At 35.5% G+C, this 26,762-nt stretch overlaps 2 protein-coding genes across 21 annotated transcripts in view; one reads left to right on the top strand and one right to left on the bottom strand.

The window, feature by feature from the left end:
* LOC145675006 (uncharacterized) overlaps positions 1–17,600 on the bottom strand; it is a 36,627-nt gene extending 19,027 nt beyond the window's left edge. For 2 of the 14 annotated variants that reach the window (XR_014129099.1, XM_081745370.1), the window contains exons 1-3: positions 16,941–17,116; positions 12,277–12,822; positions 3,680–3,929 (exon numbers count right to left, since the gene is read on the bottom strand). Coding sequence is in view for 13 of the 14 variants with exons in the window: in XM_081745370.1 (XP_081601496.1) it covers positions 3,680–3,929; positions 12,277–12,674 (648 nt within the window). In the remaining variant the exon portion in view is untranslated. The other 12 variants (XM_081745365.1, XM_081745360.1, XM_081745369.1 and 9 more) reach the window with 12 other exon arrangements.
* The window catches only part of LOC145675004 (uncharacterized), a 105,794-nt gene continuing 96,213 nt past the window's right edge, over positions 17,182–26,762 (top strand). For 2 of the 7 annotated variants that reach the window (XM_081745356.1, XM_081745350.1), the window contains exon 1: positions 17,342–17,577. The gene's annotated coding sequence lies outside the window, so the exon portion shown is untranslated. The other 5 variants (XM_081745353.1, XM_081745351.1, XM_081745352.1 and 2 more) reach the window with 5 other exon arrangements.

Here is a 26,762-nt window from a genome sequence, read left to right on the forward strand (position 1 = left end):
GATATGAGTGGCAACATGTACACTCTAAAGTCACGTAACAAACAATCCAAAGAAGATGCTTCGATATTCCCATTTCTCTTCAACCAGAGGAACAGTAATTGCGGTGTGAATGGAGATGTCTGTATTGGCGTAAGTCAATGGTCAAACTAATTTGTTATCAATTTTCCATTGTGTAAGTCACTTCATTTCCTCTCTAGGAGCGTTCATGAAGTGGAGCGTCAAGAAGGACAGCAAGAGCTTTTTTCTTTTACATTTAGTGTTTGTACAGTATTTATATTAACACTCCTAAAATACGGAGATCGTAGTATTTCTAAGTTACATAACCACAAAAATTAGAGTAATTAAGTAAGTGGTGAATAGGAAAAAAAAGAATTAGTATAATAGTTTCGTGCTACAACTGTACAGGGTGTCCGAGAATTATCTATACAACTTTGCGACGTTTTGTTGAAAGAATTTAATGTGATATTTACGTGCGGTTTTTTGCATTCAATACAGAAAGTCTTGAAGTTTTTTACCTGTTCAGAACACCTCTATGTGGGCACCATGTGTGATACGACACATCCAGACGAAAATCAATTTCAGCCCATGTGCGCTGCAGCAAATCATCAGTTACTGTCTGAAAAGCAGCAAGGATACGCTGCTTTAGCTGTTCAAGGTTTGCTACCTTCGTAGCGAAGACGATGTCTTAAAGGTACCCCCACAGGAAGAAGTCCAGTGGTGTTAGATCTGGCGACCGCGGAGCCCTTGATATCGGACCGTCGCGACCAATCCACCTATTGGGAAACCCCTCATCCTGGTATTCTCGAACTTCTAAAGACCAGTGTGGCGGAGCTCCATCGTGTTGAAACAGAATATTTGGTTGCAGATCCTCTAAATGAGGAATCACATAAAGCTGGAGCAAATCCAGAGAGACCTGACCTGTGATTGAATTTTCAGCGAAAAAGAAGGGTCCAATAATGCGATTATGGATTAACCTACACCAGACACTTACCTTAGGGCTATCACGCTCCATCTCACGTGTTACATGAGGGTTCTCGGATCCCCATATGCGAACATGGAATGTTGCCTCGTCACTGAAACAAATATTTTGCAGAAACTGGTTATCGTGCTCAATGCGGTTCAGCATGTAACAAGCAAAGTCAGTACGTCTGGGTTTGTCAGTTGGCAATAAGGCACGAAGGAGTAGCACCTTGTAAGCTTGCTGCTTCAGCCGTTTATGAAGAACATCATGAACCGTAGCCCTGGGCATATTCAATTCTCTCGCCGCTTTGCGAACAGATTTTGTTGGATAACGCAGAAAGGCCTGTTTTACTGTTTCCACATGTTCCTGACTGGTACTTGGTCTTTTAGCTCCTTTCTGGTGCAGAACACTTCCCGTTTCCACGAATTGTTTATACCAAGCTTTAATCGTAGCTGTGGTTGGAGGATCACGTGCATACTTATTCCTTATATTCCGCTGCACCTGAGTCTCCGACTTCGTTTCTATGTACCAGGTAACACACTGTGCTTTTTCTTGTGTTGTCCACACCTTCAATTATTGTTTGCTAACCCGTAAAAAACAAAAGAAGAACCTGTAAGACTTTCTGCATTGAATGCACAAAACGGCCTGAAAAAGAAAAAAAACTTCAAAACTTTCTGCATTGAATACAATAAACCGCATGTAAATATCACCTTAACTTTTTAAAATAAAACATCGTAAAGTTGTATAGATAATTCTCGGACTCGGTATATAATATACATTTTTCATGCCTTCGTATATCAAATACGTACTAGAAAATCTTATCTACCATATTTATTGTATTAAATTTTCAATTCTATACAAAAGAAAGAAAAAGACTTAAAACACTTAGTAAGTATACGATGTTTATAGCTTGATTTTAAGTTAAAGAAAAGAGGGAGAAGAAAGTAATTTAAGAAAACTATGAACTATCCCAATGAGAATTCCTTCGGCTATTTTTACTTGACAATAAAATACCATCATAAACCGACTTTTCAAGTACCCAGTACATTGTAAAATAAATAGAAACTATAATATTGGTAACTTTTGTTTTCTCCCAATACGAAATAACATTAGAAGTCTTTCTCTTAATGCCTTGCCATACATGTTTTCATTATGCGTAAAGGTGACAAGCGCATTTTGAAATTAGTCTCATGAGAAAATAACATTACACTTTTCTGCAGTTTTGTTGTCTTACATACAAGGAGTCATGTGGTTTCTCGAACAAAAATTTCCTAGATCCTTAGCAGCCCTCAAACTTTCTCATTTCGCTAGAGTTTAAGTTCATTTTCAAAAGAACGATGAATATTCGCAAGAGAAAACATATTTTAAGTGAAAGATATATATATAAATATATATAAAGATATATGTGAAATGAATTTTAAGACATTTTTGGTGTGTCCAATAAACGTTAAAAATTTGGGACCTGAGATATAAGCTTTGTAAAAGAACTACATGTTGCGTTAATATTGTTCTAGATTGATTAGTTTGGAAAATTATCCCACTAGATTATTGTAGTTTCACACACCGATGAGCATTAACACACACTCCCATATATCATTTTTACAAAGATTGTCCGTTTGATTTCATGGAAGCTAGCCTTGGTTTGCATATTTCTTTCTGCTTCTAGCTTGCATTTACCAGATCACGGATAAGAAAAATATTTCTTCTAAAGCACCGGTGAACAAGATTCAATGGATTTTAAGTTCATGAGTCGCCATACACGATTTAAAATTTTTTTAATAAGCGAATTCGATAACGTATGAACTAAAACTTTCTACTGACGGTTCTCTCGGAATACTTTTTAGCAAGATTGTAAACCATATATTACTTGGGTTAAACTATTTGGTCCCTAAACGAATATTTCAAGTAAAATCCTGTCGTACTTCTCAACAAAAAATCTTTATTTTGGAGAAACTGTACGAATTATAAATTTTCTATTTTACTGCAATAAGTACCTGCAACACCCTTAAAAAATTTATGCGCTATATATTATCCAACAGCAAACATTTGCAATATTAAAACCAATTTTATGTGAGAATTCTCGACACACATACAGAAATCCTACTTCTCTTCTGGATGTGTTATCATATGCCTTTTAAGAATTCCTTTCTGAGAAAATGATCTGCCACATACATGACAAATGTGCGGTCTCTCTAATGTATGGGTTAAGGTATGCGTTCGCAAATTTGAATTTTGAGAGAAAGCTTTGCCACATTCTAAGCAAATATGTGGTTTTTCCATGGTATGTGAAAGAATGTGTGTCCCCAAATCTGGTTTCCGCAGAAAAGACTTGCCACACTCATTGCACCTGTGCTTCTTCTCCGAGGAATGTATTAACATATGTCTTTTGAAGTTTGCTTTAAAAGCGAATGCTCTTCCGCACTCATGGCACATATGTGATTTCTCCATGGAATGGGTATTCATATGTGTGTTCAAATTTGATTTCTGGGAGAAACTCTTTCCACACTTCTTGCAGGTATGTGGTTTCTGCTTAGTATGAGTTAACGAGTGTTTATTTAAATTAGATTTTTGTGAGAAAATTTTACCACATTGCTGACACGTGTATGGTTTGTCGAATGTATGTACTAAAATATGCTTTTTCAAATCAGGTTTACGGAGGAAATCCCTTCCACAGTGATCACAAGTGTATGGTTTCTTTATAGATTGTGCTACACTTACAATTCTAATATTAAACTTGCTAGAATTAACTTCAACATAGTTCTCGGAATTCTGCCTTTTCCTTGCTGTATAGGTCAATATGTGTGATCTAAAATGGTGTCCTTCTGAGAAATCTGCACATTCGTGGAAACTACGGGAACTATCTTTTAAATCAATTGGTAAATAGCACTTATTTGAATTCCTCCCTGAGTCTTTACAGCAACCTTTGTGACCGTGAGTAGTTCCCCCTTCCAGGATAAATGTTTTTTGCCTAGAACATAAAAAAGATGAGTTAAAATGTGGGTACTCTCATGGAACGAACTCAAGTTTCTAAAAGAAAATATAGAGAACTGGGAAATAAAAAATAGTTCTTTTACAGGGAACAATTTTTGAGCTGCGGATAAGATTTCGTAACTGCCCAGACATTCCTTTTACAGTACAGTTCGTATATTAAAATTCCATTAGCGCAAAGGTAATTGTATTTCATTTACAAATTCATGTATGTTACAATGTAATATACTTATAGATAAAAATTATATACATTATACAGGGTGCCCTACAAAAAAACGGTATGCTTGACGCACGAGATTCAAGTAACTAACAGCAACAATGAACAGGTAATAGTAACGTTGAACAGTTACCTGTTTATACGAAATGTGGTGGCCATGGGTAACCAAGCTTCGCTGACCTCGTTCCATGACGTTACCAGCAAGACGTTCTAATTTTTTAGGCGTGATGTTAATTCATCCAACAATGTTCCGTTATGATCGTCTATTGCATCAGGGTTGTCAACATACACTTTGCCTTTCAGTGTACCCCATAATTAAAAATCACACGATGATAAGTTCGGGAACCTTGGGAGCCAAGGGCCTCTACTGACAAGTCTATCTTCTGGGAGTACGTTGCTGGTTTAAGGCATACTTTGGTCGGATTTGTGAGCTGTTTATCCAGCTTTTGAAAACTGCATATAGCTTATCTTTATCTGTTAATTGGGCATAGAAAGAGTCAAAGATCTCTAGTTATCTGGCATTGTTTAAGTTATCATTGAAAAAGATGAGGCCAATAATGCGCATGCCGGACAATGCACACCAAACACCTATCTTGTCTGAGTGATGTGCCTTGTCCTGCGGCTAGTGTCAGCAAGTCTGGAAGTTTACATAAATTGACAAGTGAAACCAACTTTCATTAGACATGAAGTAAAGCACGGGATCTAAGTAACAGTTAGTAATTGATGTTTACAGCCAGTTACAATAATGAACACATTTTCTGTGATACTTACGTTTAAACTGTTGTACCACACTCACATGATAGGCTTTTAATCTCATAACTTTAGTACAAGGTGACATGATGTGCCAGATACAACCACCCGCTTCGATAACTTCTTTACCGACTTGCGGGGGCTTCTCCTAATGTTCGTGTGAATTCTATAGTTTCAGGTGTCCTCGCAGTCAGTCGCTCATTCACCTGCAAATTTTCAACGGATCATAAAGCCTTCCATTTCTTGTACAGGCCATGATTAGTGTTAGTTGTGGGAAGTTTCCTACTAGCATACTTGGCTGTTCTAATGCAAAATACCCCATTTCTGTCAGAGATGTTCCTTCTCACCACACTTCAAGCAATGATTGAACACACAACACACTGCAACAACTCAATACGAGATTCTCACAACAACTGACCCAAGAACACACTGCTGTACTCAACTTTCCAATAAAATGTAGTGTAAACAGCTTTCGAGACAGTCATGTCATCCCAGAAGCAATTTAACTAGAGATGATTAACCGGTACGTGAGGCATACGGGTTTTATGTGGGACACCCTGTAGTATCTTGCAAATATCTATTTTCTACAATAAGCCTAAAAATGTATTTTCATATATATATATATATATGTTATCTTGAGAGAATGTACGAAAATGTTTTCTTACAAATGAATGCTCTACTATTCGCCCATTGACACATATTATGTTACTAAAATATGAAACCATAAATTTTTCTTGATATATAATACTGATATTCCACAGTCCATAATTTAGCAGATATTCATGCTAACTACTGGAGTATGTAGGCCTTGTTTATTTACTTCAGGTTAAGAATATAAATGTGACAGAATTGAAAAGCAATTCTTAAGAAGTAGTACTAATGCTTACGAAAACAATATTAATTTCGCAAAGCTAATACAAAAGAAAAAATGGTTTCCAAGAATACTGAAGTATATAACTGCATCATTTAGGAATATATTGTTTATTACAGACAAAATACATAAAGGAAACCGAAGTTTAGTGGAAAAATGAAAGACATATAATCAATACATTCAACAAATCACAGCTGAATGATGTTAGGAATATATCGCTGACTACATTTTATTCTTTGTACTTAAATTTTCAAATGTAATAAACAATCCATCATGCACTTTAACAACAGAGTACGAGATTTTATGGATGCACCAACAGCGAAGTCTTTTTCCACTGTTTCAAATACATCACTTACACATAAAAACAAAACTAAGACAAAATTAACAATGATAAAATTAGGAACAAGTTAATTAAAATACATGAAAAGAAAAGCATCCACACACAAGCTAAAATCAAATTGCATGCAAAAGATCAAGGTCTCGTAAAAACAGCAGCAGTGCAAAGATCCACTTTAAAAATAAGAAGGTAATAAAACAGTGATTAGAAACAGACAGACAACTAAAACGTCCGTGAAAACTATTAATATTAGAGCGAGTTTCTAATTGTTGAAGTATATTTTCGAGGGAAAGTAGATTTCTAACACTTTCAGAATAGTTGATATCTAAGTGACTGGAAATAGAAAAATGCGACACCTCGGTTGGTGTTTATGACATGTTGAGATTCTTTGCTGCAGAAATACATAATCATGTTTCTTACGTTGTTCTTTGTTTCTAAAAATTTTACAAGTAAAGTGCGTACAGAAATATAAAACTTTTAAAACTGAAACTGTTCAAAAAGGATACATATTTTACCTATAATGGTTCGAAATCTTAGTCATCCTATTACTCAACAACGAAGATTTCACTATTATCCACTGCTAACAGAAAACTCTTTATATGCAGAGACAATATAAATACATTTATGATAGCGCGAGGTACTTCGAATAACGATATATATATATATAAAGATTATTTTATATTATTCCATGTTATATAATAAACATAACCTCAGATAATTTCCTAGTTTGACAGCGGACTCTGTGTAAAATGCGTACCACAGTCCAGGTTATCAACATACTTTGCGCAGACACATACATGTTAACCATTCGAGTTCTTTGTTCATAGTGTACTGTATGGCTACTGATCTAACAAACTCCTAGACTTATTTCTTGGTTACGATTACTAAGACAATACTTCAGGAAATAATATAGTGGGGACCACGTTAGGAAAGTAACTGGTTCGGATTCCAAATTAAGGTGCAAGTCTACATTTCACATCTCGCTGCTAAAAGAACCAATATACTCCTTCTCAATGAGAATCATGTTTGCGAATCGTTGATTCCGTAACCCCATCCCAGAAAAAATTGATTTTTGGGCAACAAGCATACAGATAAAAAATGAAATTTATACTTTGAGTCAAAAGTCCTTTAGGTTAAGTAGATGGATGAACAACTAAAGTGAATAAAGGTGAAATAATTATTAGAAGGGAATGCTGGAGGAAACAGAAAGACAACGAGGAAGCTTACGAAAAGTCGATTTTAACCACAAATTTGCGTGGCCAGAGATCGATCCAGGGACCATTCGCACCAAATTGGATTTTCAGTTTAGCGTCACTTTCAGAAGCGAGACTATATGAGACCTGGACCTACAGCTTAACATGGAATCCGAGCGACATGAGTTTCAGCTGATCTTCGCACTAGGGATGAGCACTCTAGTACTGAAGTATTGTGCTTGAGTCCATAAAAGCATATCAGTAGATTATACTACAGACGAGGCTTCATTTGAATTTTGTAAGGTCTTTGTTGGTTCACCTTTAAATTTTACACTTCATGTTGAGAATGTTTAATTAGCTCTAAATTAACTGACTGAATCAAATTCCGTTGAATATCTATTCAAATTTATGAATGATACACAATCAACTGTAAAATTAAGTAAAATTTAAGCAATCAGAAAATAATGAAATAAGATTATTAAGGTATATCTTATCACCAGTTTTACAGACATTTTCTAAAAATAAATTAAATATACATTCCAAATTTCAGAAGACAACCGAAAGTTGAAATGGTAATTCTTACAGTTAACAAATCGAATGTATGTATAAACAAGTTAAAACGTAATTCAATAAAGAAAATAAAACTGCAAGAAACTGAAGTAAGAACCCCGGTATCAGATTTTAGAAGTCGACCAAAATTTCCATGAAGCAACTACTCAAATGTAGTAAACCAATGAATACGAGAAACAGTAAGACTACAGTTTGTTTTATATCATCCTCTCAAGACGGAAAAGTTACTCATAAAAGAGCCTACCAGTATACCATATAAAATATTGAAAAAACAACTAGTATGATTCAAGTAAAACGGTCAAGATCTTACAAGATAGAGCTGTGAAGATCTTACAAGATAGAACTTAAATAATATCCAGCTAACCAAACACCTAAGTTATGTAGGCATATAGGATGAGTTTTCAAAGGATATCGAAATTTTTGGTGGATCAATTACAAGGTTTAAGTGGAGCAATCATAGATCGAAATAGAGGCACACAAAAATACAGGTTAAATATATCATAGAATACTGATAGTGAATTCTCTAAAATTTAAATGTCATGCCCATTATGAGAGCTTAGAATAGTGCGGGAAAATGAAGCAGCCAGGTATTAAATAAAGTAGTAAATAACGGGCACTAAAAATGAGGTCATGTGTGCTAAAATGCACTATCAGAACATTCCAGCTCAAATGATAAAATGCAATTAAAAAAACTATCAAAATCAAAGCCCCACGCACCAACTTAAGGAGCAATTAAAAATTTCAATTAATGAGTAGCTAACCAAAAAGTTAGGAATATGCATTTTATCTCGTGTAGAACTGTGCGAATAGGATAAGATCAAGGGTCGTTATCTTAATTTACAATACGAAAGATGTGAATGTAAGTGTATCCAGAAATATTTCTTTAGGACACATGCAAACGAATACTCTTTGTAACGACTGAAGCAGCGCTCAGCTGCAGTTGACTTCACTCGCTCCGCATGTATAACATTATTAAGTAAAAAAGAGATTTTGTTTAACTGTGTAAAAAACGCATTAAGGACTAATTTTCCGCAATGCATGTAATTGACTTATTAAGTATACGTATGGCCCGAAAGAAGAAAGGGAAACAAAAGAAAATACACACAATTATAACATTGAAAAAAAAAATTTTTAGAACTACCACATATCAAAATCAAGATTTTTGAGAGTAAATTTGATGAATGTACAGTACTATGCATGCAATAAAGGTTTCTACTTGTTAATAACTTTGCGTAAACTATTATTTGATTATTTCCTTATTGCTAGTTCTTTGCTTAAATAATAAAAACCATCAGATTTTTTCTAAAGAGTACGTTCAGTTTTAACCCCAATTTCCTCTTCCCATGAATTTGCCCGAACGTGATTGCAATCGATAGTTTCCGATGCGTAGAACACGACTGTGAAGGAACCCGAGTGGTCAGATGCACCGTGCCTGAGATATCGCGTTCCAAAAGTGTGGGATGCCACCAGAGAGTACTAGCAAAGAGATTCAGATTGACGTGCCACTTTAGTTTATGAAACTCAATTAGAAAAATCTTCATCATCGGAAGCATTTTTAATCCAAAAAGAAACTTTGGATTATAGATGACTGGGCACAACAAACTCAGTATGTGACCGTAAGAGAAGTACCAAAGAATAGTGGCCATGTTTGAACAACATCCTACTGTACTTGCTCTAGATTTGCAAAAACGAACTTGATCAATGAGTTTAAAAGGATACGGAGTCATATCAGTGGCAACTATAAGGTGACAGCTTCACCCTTTATACAAATACGATCGAGGCGTTAAGAGGCGATCTTCCAGCTGCACCTCAATACTGGCGCTATCTCGTGGCATCCTACACTTTCAAACGCGATAACGCAGGAACGGTGAATTTGACCACTCTTGTTCCTTCAGAGTCGTGTTCTATCCATCGACACTACCGCTTGCACTCAAGTTCGAGCAAATTTATGTGGAGATGAAATTCTGGCTAAAGGCTAATGCTTTGTTGGCTGCACACTTTTCGTTCAATATTACGGAAAAAAATACTTTGAACGTATATTGTTGAACAATGCGTCATTTCTATTTTCTTAATTTAAACAATAAAATTAAATATAATTTAAGTGAAACGTGAAGAAATTTTGAAGGAAAATTCAATAGAAGGTTTTGAATTTATATATGTATTTATCAACAAATATTTAAAAAATGAAACGAAATAATTAAATTTTACGTCCTACAGTTTACCGGGTAGGCTAAAGGAGATTGAAAAAATATTTAGTTTCAACACATTGTATATTAATCTATAGCGTGTATTACTGAAACTAGATCTTTTGTTCACCTCAACTGCGTTAATAGGTAACCAAGGATGCAAGGAAAGAAACCTCGTATTTTGTATATGATAGATAATATTTTCATATTATACGAAGTAAAAAAACTACTAAAAGACTGTTCGCTTATTGCTCTACAGATGAGCGTATTGAGAAGGTATGTTCGTCCACCATTAGAAATGAAGGTAAGCAAAGGGCAGAGAGGCTTGTTCATTTTATTGTGGCTGAGGATGTTACAACACAAGAAACTCTTCGCCGCATGTCTGGTATGAATGGCGAACATTCCATACAACTGACATGTGTGAAGGAGTTGCAGAAGAGATTCCAAGAACGAGGCATATCAACGAGAACAAGGCGAGGCCTGTACTGCAAGACGATTCGCGGCAGCGCAGGCCCATCGGGCAATACTCTTGATGTGTTGCGAGGATTGATGGTAATACCGTGTAAAGCAGCGAATGACAGAGGAAGAAATTTGTATTCAGGTCGGAACATGCCATGGCTCTGTGCCTGTCATTATCAAACACATGTACTTTCGAAAAGCTCCCGGGAAGTGTTACACGCATCAATTGACGCAGAGACACAATGGCTTCATGCCTAATATATCTGCAGCGGCACCATGAGAAACAGTACGCATTCCGGTTCTGTATCGTCACAGAGGACGAAAAATGATGACACTATTTTGAACCCGAGAGCACACAGCAAAACTAATAAGGTAAGCATCCCAATTTTCCGCTACCAAAGGCATCCATTCAAGTTCGGGTAAAATCATGATGATCTTGTTCGACTGCAGGGGCCTTCTGCTTGTTGACTTTCGACGGCATAATATGCAAGGCTCTGTGAACACTTTTTACAGAAATTGACATACGCATAAAGTCAAAGTGTCCTGGAATGCTGTCCAGAAGAATCGTCCCTAAATGAAAGGAGCGTCACAACGAAAATATCATTTCACTTAGAATTATTCAATTCTTAATATGACGGATGAAGTTCATTACAAAGTCTATTGGTGTATTCTACTAACGGTATGATTACATTGCTAACAAGGTAAATTAGGTTCAACATAACGGTAACTTATCGTGTTACATCTTATTACTGTTGCAATTGTATAGAACTCGATTGTACCCACTACCTTTGCTTACAGTTCAATAAGTTCAAATAGAACTTCACTGCTAGTTCTAAATTTTAATAAATACGAACTGTTCACAGACGATTTCAGCAATCTCTCTTTTCTAACGAGACCAACCTACTCGAGTGTTAACCACTCTGTATGAAAATTAAGTTTCGAATAGTAAAAGAAGAAAGAAATAAATAACTTATTTCGTGCTATTTATTAAAGGTTTTCACTCTAACTGAACATTAAAAAAAAGCTCCTACGTTAGCTCTATAAAAATACTCTACACTTGATGGAATCGACAACTATACATTATTTGTATTTTATAGCTAGTTACATTTATTTGGTCACTCAAATCAGAGTTCATAAAGAAATACCAGGCGAGTTTTTACAAGTTTATATCCTACCTATTTCTCTTGAATAAAAACTGATTGTTTGCAACCTTAAATGAATTTCTGTATATTCGCACTGGACTAATTTATTTTTGATTTAAAGTTTTCACTAATTCATTATATTTTCCATTAAAGAATGCGAGCATCATCTTACGACATAATCTGTACAGTACATGTATTTCAATTGACATATTTTATTAAGCATTTCTGGAATCAAAAATTTAAAAAGACGACCCTAAGCGACACAAAATCAAGTACCGCACCTACTTATCATATGCGGAAACGAGTTTCCTGAAATTTCATGCAACTTTCATGAACAAATTTCAAGATAAAAATTATCATAAAACAAAGTTCCTTTATAATTTATCTCGTATTCCGTTGTTGTAGAGTATCATGGCTGTTGACTAAGGTTGCTGACAAGATAATGTTTCTCCATAAGAAATGTCTGATACGACATAGATAAGTCCTCTAAAATAGCATCTAGTTAGCCAAGCATGTTATACATTAGATCCATGTATGTATCACATACCGCTGTACTCAATGTTTGCAATGAAAAATAAAATATAAAACAATGCAATCATTACCTCTCAAAGCGGCGCCCAGTTACATCGTCACATATCTCCAATGTTGGTTTAGTTGATGGAAACTCGTTAGGTGCTTCAGAAGTATCACAATTTTCAGTTTTTAAATTATCCTCATATGCAGGTAAATATATTACAGTTGGTGTGCTTTCTGATTCTACCTTCATTATTTGAGATTCTGAAATGAGAGTACAGGAAGACACTAGGTGTTCCCAATCGGTTACAGTATCATTTGAGAATGTCGACGATAAATCCACTCTGCTTCCCATTAAGGCTGGTCGTTTTAATTTATTTCTTACAAGAGCTTCATCATAACCGTCCAAAAGTGCATCTGTTTCTACTTTCACAACTATGTCGCGCTCCACACCCGGTACTTCATTTTCTACAGAACCACCTTCCATTATGAAATTAAACTTTGTAAAGTAGGTATACAATAACTAATGCGAGAGCATTATTCGATCTCCTCTAAATAGTACGATTTGAGCTTAAATCACAGTTAGATAGCCTGTTTCTTTTAAAATAATTTCAGTCTTTTCAATAATGCAACACCTAAAACATAAAAAAGATAAATAAACATAAACATAAAAATTAAAGTGAATATAGCAAGGAAGTCAATTTTGACTTGAGAATAAAAATCAAGACAAAGACCATTGCAACACTTAGCGGTATTGAAGGGCGTTCTGAGACAAGTAACAAGTGAATTTTTTTGGCTCAAGATTCTTATGTCCTAAACGTTCACTTCATCTTCATGGTAGTAAATTTCAATCATTTGCCCTAGGCTGGATACAGTTCTTCGCTACCGATCATACTCAATATCATGACTTTGGTGTTAAGCAAATATTCTACACCAGAGCGTCCATCGAAGGAGGCTTCTATTCAAAAGAGTCTGATCCAGTTTACACATTCTTGCATACTTCCCGGAGTCACTCAAGTGCTGTGGCTCGCTGTTCTCTGATGTACCATTTTATTACCCCGAAGGACACAGCCTTACGAGTGATGCATGTGTCGATTAACTAATGGTGTGTCTACACAACATGGTAATGATACCTGACTCCCGTACCATTCGAGTTATAGAGGACATCGTTGTTTTAGCTGAATGATTGGTGGCCTTATCTGGGTGGATGTGGATTTTCGCAGTCTCTTTTCCATATACAAGGGAGTCATGTTCGCATTAGAGTGTATATAGAAAACAGCACTTATCATCAGATGAGACTACACTCTTGTATAGAAAACTTTTTGTACAGAAACCCGCCTCTGGCGTATAAATGTCGAAAAAGCTAATTTTGCACCTGCGAATCGACTGTGCGAACTAAGCTAGATCATGCTGCACAGAAAAAAAAAAATCGTTCTTCAACCGAAGCTGGATTTGCAATTATTCATCGCCAGAATTATCATATTAAATATGATCAGTGGTATAAAATAAATCTTCAGCCTAAGTAAACGAGTAAAATTCTCTATCATAAGGATGAAACGACCACTTATATTTTAATAAGTGCCCTTCTGCTTACAATTGAAACGCTTACTTATTTCATTTTCCGCTTTAAAAATTCATGGCTTCGTCACGATATACATTATTACAGAACAAGAATTAATAGTATACATATTATAATCCAAAATATATACGCAACAATAATACTAAACTAAAAGCGTATTTACAAAGATAATTGTACCTTGTTTTATGTTTCTACATTCAAGTAAATATTAATATCGTAATTACACAGAAAGACCAGACTGAAAGTATTTTCCTAAACTAGAGAAAAATGTTTATGTAACAATTTGAGGTCATTTAAATTGCAAGTTTAGCATTTGTTTGACACAATTTGGCAGTTTATTATATAGTTTTATTTCTATGTGGAGTAACTAATTTTGAGTTTTTGTTAAACAGAAATTTTGAACATGGATATGATTAACTGATATGATCTAGTGTTGTTTTGGTGTATGTCCGAACTTAGTTGGAAGTTTCTTTTATTCATATGTATGATGTTGTTGCGAGAATATATATATACGGCAATGGTAATATAGTTTCTGAAACAGTGGACTAATTGGTGTACGAAAGAGAACTGATAGCATTATTCGTAGCACTTTCTTCTCCATTGTAAATACTTTTGTCGCATGGCAGGAGTTACCCCAGAAAATGATTCCGTACGTTAAAACTGACTGGATCAAGCCGAAATAAGTTGTTTTCAATGTTTCCGTGGTTAGAATATTAATAAGTTTACATAGAAGGCAGACTCTCGCACTTAGTTTCCTCAACAAATCATTCACATTTTCATCTCATCTTATTGTTTACCTTAAAGCTACCATCCGTTCTGCTGCAAGTAAAATCTGCCCTTAACACCACTAGGTTACGAATTCAAATGACAACAAATTTAAAGAAATATTTAAATTTACATAAAGTTAAATTCAGTATCACCAGAAATATTCTCAACTAGATAAGAAAATACAATTTTACTTAGCTTTAAGACATGGTCATTTCATAGATATGTCTCCTAATGATAAGAACTATAGAAGTTATAAAGAAAAATATTTATGGACAGTGAATGCAACTGGCAAAATCTGGACACAATACATCAAATTACACGTAAGCAATCAATGGGAGATTTAGTTAGTACTAAAAAACTAGCTAAATTATCAGGACACCTTACCAGTAATTAGAAATTCAGTATATTTTATTTAGTTGGAACTTAAGCTATGTAATTTTATGTGCCATTATACACTTGTGACAAATAGCTACCATATCAGTCTATTGCTTTATTTAATTTTCTGCTGATAATTTGCTCCAATGTACGGTCGAATTTCATGTGAATAAAGTGCATCGAGATGACTGATGTGTAGTGGTTTTTTGGATCAATTTCTTTCAAAAGCACTAAAAAATATTTGATATTCTGTTTCGCTAGTTGATAATTTGTTTGCGTTTACGTTTCGTCCGTAACAGGTGTTCCTATCTAACGGGACTGACCAGCATCTACGTGGGCAGGTAGTAGGGACCCTGTTCCACACATGCGACGATAAATTGCTTCAAACATCCTCAAAGATAGTTGACGTCCGCTGGGAAACGCTTCGTGAACCTTCACGCCCATTATCATCTGCACGACTGTACATGAACAGTATGTCGGCCTGTTTCTGATTGAGCACTGGCCGTTTGTCCTATTCAACAGTCGCAGCACAATGACTGCACTCCAGTACTGCAGCATCCTAAACACAGGGGTTACCTGTTTGTGTATTAACCGAGCAATTACATATTGTACGCATTGAACACTAGTGCCATCGAGACCATCTAGACTGCCATCCCTAACCAAGGCATTACAACATAATTACTTGCCCGAACATGCCAGTTACGGAACCATTTGCTTCCGGCAAACACAAGTCTGATATGCTGCATAAAATATACACCGTATGCATACTTGTTTCGAAAATTCATAAAGCTCATATTCACTGTAGGAAATGAATTATTCGTAAACAACGAAAATATACATTGTGTAAACAGAAAGGCAACAGTAAAAAGAATAGAAAATGAGTACCGAGTAAAAGGGTATTAGAAATAGGGTAGATAGGATAAACGACTTTTCTATAATAAACGAGGTTTTAAGTATTCTACTTTAATGATTGGGCTTGAATGTCCATCTCACGATTTTCGTGCACCAAATATAGTCCCAAAGTTCTGTTATTCAATACAAACTTTAAAAGTACACGAAGCAATTGCGCAACTTTAAGTGACAATACTTTACATGGACATTGTAAAATAATGTAAGAATAAGGAGAGTAGTGTTGGATTAGGGAAGTTTTTATCTATTTTGTGAAAATTAATCGATATAATTGCTAGTTTCTGCGTAACAATACTAACTGGAGCGGGCATTGCAACGTTAATCCAACACTTCTTTAAAAGTTGAATTTAACAGTTTCAGACAATGTTTAACAGAGGGGTTCGGCTAGGCTTTGTAAAAAAATTTACAATTTCGGTAGTTTCTGTTCACATCATGTTATTTTAGGTGAAATTTAGTTAGGTTATATTAGGTCCAAGTACTTGCATCTTCCATTTCACCCTTAAATGTTGTATTTTTTACTACTTGTGGGCCTCCCTGCAAACATCTACCTTATTTTCCTTCTCTATTACAGCGGGTAACTATTTTATAACTTCTTACTCGTAATTGTTACACTCGTATTAATACACATTGTTTCTATATTTATTAATCTGAAAATAATATCACCTACACATACTAAATGTATGTATATCGAATTCACTCCAATTGCGGGAGGCCAATACAAATCATAAAGGTAAATACAACGTAATATAACCTAACCTTAAAAAATACACTAGAGTATAAAAAAAAGTGTAGCTTTACTATACAAATCCACAGATTATAAAATGTACAGAAAAATTTGGGACTTTTATTTGCCCATTTTATGTCGAGAACAGAACCCAACCAACCCATGCGGGGCTTCTAGCCCGGTTTTACTTCTTCTTCTTCTTCTACCACTACTACTACTACTACTTCTACTACTACTACTACTACTACTACTACTACCACTACTAGTACTACTACCACCACCGGTACTACTTATACTATGGATCCGTATGGTAAAACTACACGCAAAAAACGATGAATTTTTTTGAAAAAAAAAAAAGTCTGGCACCCCCGTAATTAGAGTTTATCCTGTATACCTACTAAAGTCGAAATTTTTACAGTTCACCTTTCTATATACTGTACTATTAAACGTTACGAACATAAAATTTAAAAGGTAAAATACAGACATTCAAGCTGCTGGTGACAGGAATTTCTAGATTTAGCAAAGAATTCTAAACACCCTTTTTCTATTTTAAAAATAATATTAGTTACGCCATTATTTCTTCAATATATAGCATGTTTTAAAACTACATGATAGGGCTCGTCTTATTATGCGTCCTCGCTTACCGCTACTTAAAATTTCCATATTAATGTAATTTTCTATTTCTTATCGTACCCTCAGCTTTTGGCAACAGTGAAAAATGGTGACAAATTTTGGTAGAGAAAGAAAATTGAAAACGTTAAATGAAAAAAAGTGCAGTACGTTCCTTCACTATTTTTTTCTTTTTTTCAAAAACCAAATTTCCGAAGAGAAGGAAGGAAAATACCCGAACCTGAAGAGAACAGATATTTATTTTACGTTTACTCTTTTGCATGCGTGTGGTCATACTTTCATAATATAAAACAAAATATTTATGAAGAAAAATGAGAAACTTACTCAAAATTGTGGGTAAACCACACAATACACGCTCCAGATGAGTATCGCTAAGTAAGGAATGGTTTGAAAGGGTACATTAGGGTAAGGTAGGGTAGAGTAGAGTAGCTTACGAATAAGTAGGATAGAATAGTGTAAGGTTAGCTTGAGTTAGTTAAGTTTATATCTTATTATGTTAGAATACATCGAGTTTTAGCGAACCCAAATGGAGCGAGCATTGTAAAATTTACCCCAACTTGCACACAGAATTGAAGTGGAAATGGCCCTACCAACAATATGAAGAATAATGTTGAAGGAAAAACGAGCTTATGACGTTAAATTAGTGCTGATCGATTAACTGTTGCTAAAAAAGGGCATTTATTCCGAAGTTGGACGTCCGATAGTTTTCTACCAAAATCTTAATAAAACCTATCATAATTTATAATTTTTCAAATTGTACGTTCTTAACCCATTTTAGTCTTCTTTTGTTACAATGCGAGGTCTGGGAAAGGTTAGGTTACGATCTAGAACAGAGGTACCCTTGAACGTATTACCTACCATGGTGGTAATATAAATGCTCATTTCTTTTCTAATGCAACTATTCCGTTACCTTGCGCGAGGCAGTTCCCTCCGCTCGCCGAATACTCTCATGTTTGTAACCGCTTATATATAACAAACAGATTTCTCGAGATTCTTATATATTTCAATCACACAAACGATCAAAATTTTCATATTTTCCTTGCAATTTTTATAAATTTTTCTGTCAACGGAAGTCCAACTTCGGAACTTAATCATTCCGATTTCTTTTTGGGGGTTATGTTACTTTTTTCTGCATGAATCCTGACTTACTGGTGCAAATTAAGAATATGGTATTATATTTTGGAAGGTGCAAAGGTAATATTTGTTCACGTACAAAAGTAGTATTTTACTGGTTTAACGTATTTGGTAAGATTTGCGTTCAGTTTTCTATACAAATCCATAGTATAAATAATAGTAGTAGGAGCAGTAGTAGTAGGCACGATTTTTAAAGTTCCCTTTTTATTTGTACTAGAAAGGACCAAAGTGCTAATTTACAAATGATGAAATGGAAGCCGTTTGTAAAGTGATGTAAAAATTCTGTAGAAATAGAGATCGAGTACCATCAATACATCCGAACCACCGTTAGTAAAAGACGTCGGTCTGTCCGCTGTTTCTGACTCGAATTTCTGAATATGTACTCCGACTCTTCTTACATGGAAATTAACTCATGAAATTTGGTGAAATGGGTAGGAAAAAGGTTGTGTGGCAAACTTACGTGCAAAATTCTAAAGGTAAGTCAGTGCCTTAATATTGTGGACATAAATATGTATGCGCAAATGTCTATAAAATGGTGAGACATATGTTTTCTGGCAGTTACTTGACCTAATTTGTTTATAACATGAAGAAATTGAATGTGTTTATAATATAAGCAGTAGGTTCAAGCTTAGAAAATCCATTTACATATAGACGTAACTGCTTAGCGGTGTAAAATTATGTAGATTTCCTGTACCAAATGTTTTCCCCACATATTTACTCGCCTAAAACATATTGTAAGTGAATATGCATTTATTTGCGTACTCTGTCTCTATATAATGAAATATTTATAAAGCAACATAATATCGTTTAGAATATCATTTTAAAGAATCGTCTGGAGACAAGAGTAATAAAACAATTTAATTTTGAAATCATAATATGGTGATAAAATGCAATTTTCTTTGTGTTTGTATATAAATTCCTGGAATGTTCCCATTTTGGGAAATATCTCCCCGGGAATTTGCCTATCACTAGTCGTAACTCTTCTTACTTTTGTCATTTATTTTAAAAAATAAGGTAACTGCAGTTATATACGCTAGTGCAGCTAAATATGTCAAGTGTTCAGTGCTGGAACGTTTGCAACAAAATCTGCTAAAGTACGCTCCAATATGTGTCACGTTCTTGGACAAATACGATTTTACGAATACTCCAGGAGACAGCGCTGAGACCGCGACGCCGTGCAGTGTTGTTTCTTTTGACTTTCAACGGGGTTCGGGACAGTTCCGTCAAAGAACTTTAGTATTTCGATGGAAGTATCAATCCGTTATTAGTACCGTGCTAGGTCAGAACATTGCCTATTGTTTACAGCAATGTGTCCGTTTTGGAACACTTATTTCGTGTCCGTTTTCGAACACTTTGTTTTGTAAGTGTAATTTCAGTATTTCTGATTCCATGGTTACTAAATCTATACCAAGCATGGTGCAGCGTAATACGCGAAGACTTGTACAAAACTGACTGCAGAAGACTGTTTTCATTTGTCCCAAATTTTTCATGGAATATCGGTGTAGTTTTTTAAAACCACTATACAGTGACACTTTGTTTATCTTCGTATGGACTGAAACTTTTCAGTTTGGAACTTCATGTCAACTGTGGAATTTATCGTTTTTACATTTTATTATTTTATCTTTATCTTGGATTTTGATTATTCATTTTTTTTATTTTGCTTCAGCCATGTTCTGTAGTAATATTTGAGTCCATATAACAAAGACGATGTAACCAGTTGCAAGATTTATTACAGGTTTCCAGCTGTATCCTAGACTTGGCCTAATTATCTGCACGTGTTGGTAGATACGCCACTTTGTGACACTTTTTTCTTTTTCCTTGGGTATAGAACAGAAGGGACTGGCATCATTGCAACATCTTTTTCTACACGCAGAAATGGCTAGTCTGTAACGCACATGTGTTGGTCTTTGTGCTTCATGAAAATTAAGGCCTTAAAAATCGAACACCTTTATCGTGGCGTATTTATCTACACCTAAGGGGCCACGGTGGCTCACCCCTGGTGTATTGGGTCCTGGGTTCAAACCCTGCTCCCGCCAAATGAACTTTGTGGTGGACAAACACCGTGTGCGTGGGTTTTCTCGGGGTTCTTCCACTTTTTCATTCCAGCATTTCATTCATTTCTCATAATCACCGTCTCCTTTAGCCTAACCGGCATAACCCTGGGACGTAAAACTCACAGATTTCATTCCATTTTTTATCTACACCTACCATATAATTTAAACACCACTACTTGAATATTGAAAGAAGTAATTTCAATTCGTTCACCTTAGGTATAAATCAAAATCACAAAATAGTAACACCTTCTTTCGAGAAACAACAACAACAACAAAAAAAAAAATCATGTGTTAGCTGTATCCCATGACTGAGTAAATCGTACAAACAGCATATTCTCATCGCATAAAAACATTATATCACCAACCATCACAATCCTTTAGAACCATGAACAATTCGAGAGAAGTGCAAACAACACCAGCTTACTCTCAAACAAGACAAAACACAATGGGCTCTATACAGTATTGTGTTCGGTGTCGTATTAAGAAATTCACAAACGCGTGATGCTAACTTCCATATTTAAAAAACACTAACGATTTATATCAAAAAAGATTAGCCATGGACTGTATGCAGTTGTCTAAACACTTACGGAGAACTCAAGGTAAAAAAGAATTATTCCACTAATGGCGGTCCCAGATGGCAACCACATGAAACTATTTTAAACGTTCTTTCACTAATTATTTGTTGTTGTTTTAATATATCTTACCCATAATTATTTTTATTTCATTTTCCTCTGTTATATTTGTTTATTCAAAAATATTTTTATGTATATTTATGCTTTATTTATACACTAAATACTTATACCTCTATATTATATTAATGCATTAACACTGTTGAGTTTTGCAAAGTCCATATTATGTAGGAATAACGAAACGAATGAATACTTACTTTGTCACTACGAATAATGGTATGATTTCTTTCCCGCCCAGTTTTACTTATCTTTTTATTTTTTCCAACTATGATTATAAGCAAAGCCTTCAATGACATTTTGTTGGGTTCATACATCCAGCTTTAACGAAAACTACACACTACTAAACGGAGAATTGACAACGAACTCCCAACATAAAAAGTTATCTTTTCTACACTGTGAAATACTTCGCTTACCTTTTACAACTATACCTTTTGTTACATTCGGTTATTTAGGTTTCACTTCACATTATACATGAAATACCCATTCCTCGGATGTCCAGTAAAAGCAATGTAATGTTGATGGTACATTCAGCGGATGTTCGCGGAACATATAAAATTACAAAACGCACACGAAATAACTTCTTTTCTCTACTAGTTTAGCATGTAAAAGGGTATGTACCAGAAGAGTTAGAGGTCGCAGTATCTGCATACACCGTGTGTACAAATATCGTGCGCCGAAAGAATTTCCAATTTTTAGCACGAGCCTATAGTCTGAAGGCGACGCCCAAAGCGCTGCTAATAACAAAAGTAGGCCTATCACGCATAACGCATATTCATAGTATTGTCTCGTGTGAGGCACAAAACACTGCATTCATAATGTAAATCTTAACCATATTTGGTTAGTTTATAATACCGAATTTCTACATTGTTTTACAAACGGGTTCCTTTTCTTCATCAGATCATGCGCTTTCATTCTACATTTATATATTTCTCTGTGTTATTGCAACATAGACTTTCTAGGTCAGTTTATAAGACAGTGTGTTTGAAAAACTGACACATTGTGCTCCATTGTCAGCTAACATAATATGACCTCAATATAAGTCTTCATATAGTCTACAATTAATTTTTTTTTCTTTTATTCCACATTATACAGTGTTGACATTTATTATCAATTTTGTTAGGCTGATGTTTAAATTTTCTTTAGTTCTGTTAATTTTTCCGGATTTTTTAAAAATCCGATTTGAACTACTCGGTGAGCAAAACAGTGCATTTATTGTAAAAATTATTAACGTTAACAGTTTAGCTAATAGTGTCTGATAAAGTTAAGTGGATAGTTGGCGAAACTCTTACATATTTATAATTTTTACAGTAAACGTAATAATTTCGTCAGACAAATTATAAATCACATTTAAGTCTACTAAAGCAAAGGTTGTTTAATGAAAAATATTACCGTAAATTTTGTATTTTCGAACCTACATCTACGCCATTTAACCTCAAAATAGGAGATTGAAGTGCGTAGGTAATCAGAATATGTTTGTGAGGTTTGACATCAAAAGTTATGTTCAAGAATGTAATTCAAAGGTTATCCTTTCTACGGCGTAATTGAGGTGGACGGTACCTCAGTGGCAGCACATGGAGTAGCTGGTTCTATTTCCGGTCACGTAAGTTTGTAGTTAGGAATGTATAGTTAGGAATGTACATGAGGAACGCAGTGTTTTATCACTATATTTCTTTACGCAAGCATCGCCGCGCAGGCCTACCAGCTTCCTCCTATACTAGTTCATATGCTCTTGCTTTCAATGGCCACCCAGAAGAGGTTTGTAGGTGTTCTTTGCACTGTCGATTCTATGGTATTCCCACATGCTGTGTTTGGTTATATCCGTCATGGTGAAGCCTTCCTTTGCCCAGGAATGCAATTCGTGTCATAAAACACTTATTTGCATGACACTTCGGATGATTTCGTGATGAAGCACGTAACTTATCTCCTAAGTTGGAATAAAACGACGGAAAGATTGTAAAAGTTTCTATGACAGTGTTTTCACGAAGAAATATAAATCTTCCTCTTTCATCAATTTCACCCTCTATCCTAAATCTGTGCCGTACCACTATCATTTTTTCTCTACACTGTTTCTCTGATCAATTCCTCTACACCAGGGTTGGATGGACTTCATTAGTGGTCGCCAGAGCTTTTTCCAACATGGGCATTAGCATCACAATGTCACGAAATAAGGTCCGCAATTTTGCTCTAAAACAAGTCAATGGTAACAACAACTAAAACCTTTTATTCTTTTATCAGCACATCAATCTGAATTGTTCAAACTATTAGAGAAAGTTCAAGAAATACGTATATTGTATTATGAAATTAGTAGATTTCTTAGTGTAATACATTTAAATGCTGCAAGGTCGATCAGCTTTTCATTCAAAAAATTCTCTAACAAATCGTTTTCATTAGACATCAACATAATGTTTATATATGTTCCTGAGAGATGGCATTTCTTAATCTATTTTTAATATATTTCAGTTTTGAAAAATTTCTTTGAAGTGTGACTTGGCTTACGGACAAAGTCAACATAAATTTGTATGCAAATAACAAAACTCGATAAGTAATACTGTATAAATTAAAAATTAAAAAGCAGCACGTTGGTCAATTTTTGCAACACGTTTTGAACTCGCATTTTGTGTGAAGAAATCTGTTCTTCTGTAATCCTGAATCACTTGCGCTGTCAGAATATCAGTCGCTTCTTTTCGGTTGTACTCGTCAGGAAAATTGACTTTCAATGATTCTCACTTCTTTAAAAGTCCAATAGTTCCTCTTTTATAGAATTTTTGGAAACTTCTTTACTGATTTTTTTCAGAATGTTTGTAAGTTTTCGGAAATCTGCGACTGAAAGTTCTGTTACTTGATTGAAGTTTCTAGGGTCCAAGCACGTCAAATCAACACATAAACATCCCAGCTCGTGCCAAGTGAACTTTGTAGTGGTCAAATACCATGTGCGTGGGATTCGTTGGAGTTCTCCCCTTTCCTCCCACTTTCTTCATTCCACTATTTCATCATTTTTCATCATCGCCGTCTCCTTTAGCCTAACCGGCATACCCGTAGGACGTAAAACTTAAAGATTTCATTTCATTTCATTTTGAACCCATAAAGTATTATACATCTTGAATCTTGAAGACACTCGAAATTACCGATCTAATATTGTGTTCAATGCTTTGATGTAGTTCTTGGTCATTGGATCAAAAACAGGTACATCTTCACGTTTATAGGGATACATCGTTTTCCACCTGTGAGATCGAGTTGTCGTCAGGTCAGTAGAAACAAAGGAATCCGGTTTTAATTCTTCAAATCTTGGCCTGTTCTGCAAACTTTAATGCATCATATTTTATGGATTCAAGAACGTCTTTCTGCTCCTTCGGTTGGGACAGAGTAGTGTTCATCATTCCATGTGACTGCAATACATCAACATCCTGTGTTTGGAAGTAGATTCAAAGACGGGACGTCACTTCAAATATTCTCCGGAACACGTGTGCTGTCAGAATTGTTTTGAACTTCCGCTTTGCATCTAACTTTTGATTTGATACTTTCTATAGAAGCAATCTCCTTCATTGTTGTGATCAACTCTATGTACAAAGCATTTTCTGCACAATTTCCATCAGTAAAACGCAAGGATAACAGAGCTGTTGTGGATATGTACTTTACAATGGCAACAATTCTTTTTTTAATAACATATCGTTAAAAATAGAGCACTGGTCTGAAACTGTTATATCTTACAAGTAATGTCTAATATTTGGTCTAGGAATTAATTCGTGCGGTTGGTACGCACACATTGAAGCTGTAGTACAAACACAAAATACATAAATACCTTAAGAAAAATATTGTCCATCGCTAGCCACCACTTTCGCCCATCTGTCAGGCAATGTACGGATTCCGTGGCGAAAGAAGTCCTCATCCTTGGAAGCGATCCAGTCAGAGACCCATGTTTCGATATCTTCTGAAAAAGTAAACCGCTGTCCAATCAAATCGTTGTTTATGCAATCGAACAAGTAGTAGTCCGAAGGAGCAACGTCTAATGAATACGGTGGGTGGGGTAAAACTTCCCATCCGACATTTTCTAAATAGGTTTTGACCGGTTTTGCGACATGTGGGCGAGCGTTATCATGTTGAACAATAAGTTTATCATGTCTGTTCTCCCATTCTGGTCGTGTTCTGGCCAGAGCTTGCTTCAAACGCATTAATTGTCGTCGATAACGTTCTCCATTCATAGTTTCACCCGGTTGCAGCAGCTCATAGTACACCACACCTTTCATATCCCACCATATGCACAGCATAACCTTTGCACAGTGAATATCTCGTTTTGGCTGTGATGGACCTGGTTCACCTGGTTTCACCCAGGCCTTTTTTCGTTTAGGGTTCTCGTAATGGATCCACTTCTCATCACCCGTAATAATTCGATGCAGAAACCCCTTTCTGCTCTGTCGTTGAAGCAGCAATTCGCAAATGGTTTTTCGTCTTTCAACGTCTCTGTCTTTCAATTCATGTGGAACCCAATGTGACATCTTTTGAATCATTCCCATGGCTTTCAAGAGTTTGGAGACTGTTGTTTGATCAACGCCTAATGCTGCTGCAAGTTGTTCCTGCGTTTGACAGGAATCCTGCTCGAGCAATGCTGTCAATTCTTCGTCTTGAAATTTTTTTGGCTGTCCAGCTCGCTCTTGGTCTGCCAAGCCGAAATCACCACTTCTAAACCGTGCAAACCACTTCTGACACGTTCGCTCAGCTAGAGCATGGTCACCATACACTTCCACCAAAATACGATGACTTTCAGTCGCACTTTTCTGCATGTTAAAGTAATGCAGCAGGACACCCCGCAAAAACACTTTATCAGGCACAAATTGCGCCATGTTCACTTAACTACAAACTGGTGTTGTTGACGCTTTAATCCACTGCCCTATACTACGAACGATACGCGATGACAGGGGTTTGCAACACATGTGTGGATACACGGAACTGTGGGACGCTCAGTTCGTTGCGCCATCTCTTGTCCACCCGCACGAATTAATTCCTAGACCAAATAGAATGGAAAACATCCCAGCCTGATATGTGCTTGTCTGATTGTGCTCATAGCATCCAAAACGTAATTCATCGCGGTTTTTGAAAGGAAAATTGTAACCACCAGCCTGCTTATTTCCTCCTGCAAAAATTATTTTACTCTTCTGAATGACCTTATATAAATAACTTTTAAGCGGAAGATCAAATTTGCTTAACTTGACAACAATATCAAAAAAGTTTCCATGATCTGTAACTGTGTGTTCCAATCTATAAGATGTTTCATTTTCTTTTCCTCTGTAACTGAACCCTCTTTATCAATGAGCTTCATCACTTCAACAACTCGTTGCAATACCTTGAGTTGAGTTTATTCATTCATTCATTCATTTTTTGCCTGTTTCATTAGCTTACAAAACATGAGAAATTCTCATGTAAGTATTACAGTTGTCAGAAAGAAAGAAAAAAACATACAATATTGTCAAGTACCACAGGTATACATCATGCATCTTTCTAAAATACAAAACCACATAATAGGATATATTAAGTATAAATGACATGATGTATAATAACATGACAATTTACATCTAATTAGGTAACTGTTTGTACCACCCCAGGCATGTACTCACGGGTAAGTATCTGTTACCAACTCTTCAGTTAATGAGTCATTTAAATATTCTTTATTTGTATAATAGCACTTTTCAGTGAGTAGATTATATAAAGTCTTACCAAG

This window comes from Thermobia domestica, chromosome 18, assembly GCF_964235325.1.
Source record: "Thermobia domestica chromosome 18, izTheDome1.hap1.1, whole genome shotgun sequence".
In the NCBI taxonomy this organism is placed as follows: Eukaryota; Metazoa; Arthropoda; class Insecta; order Zygentoma; family Lepismatidae; genus Thermobia; species Thermobia domestica.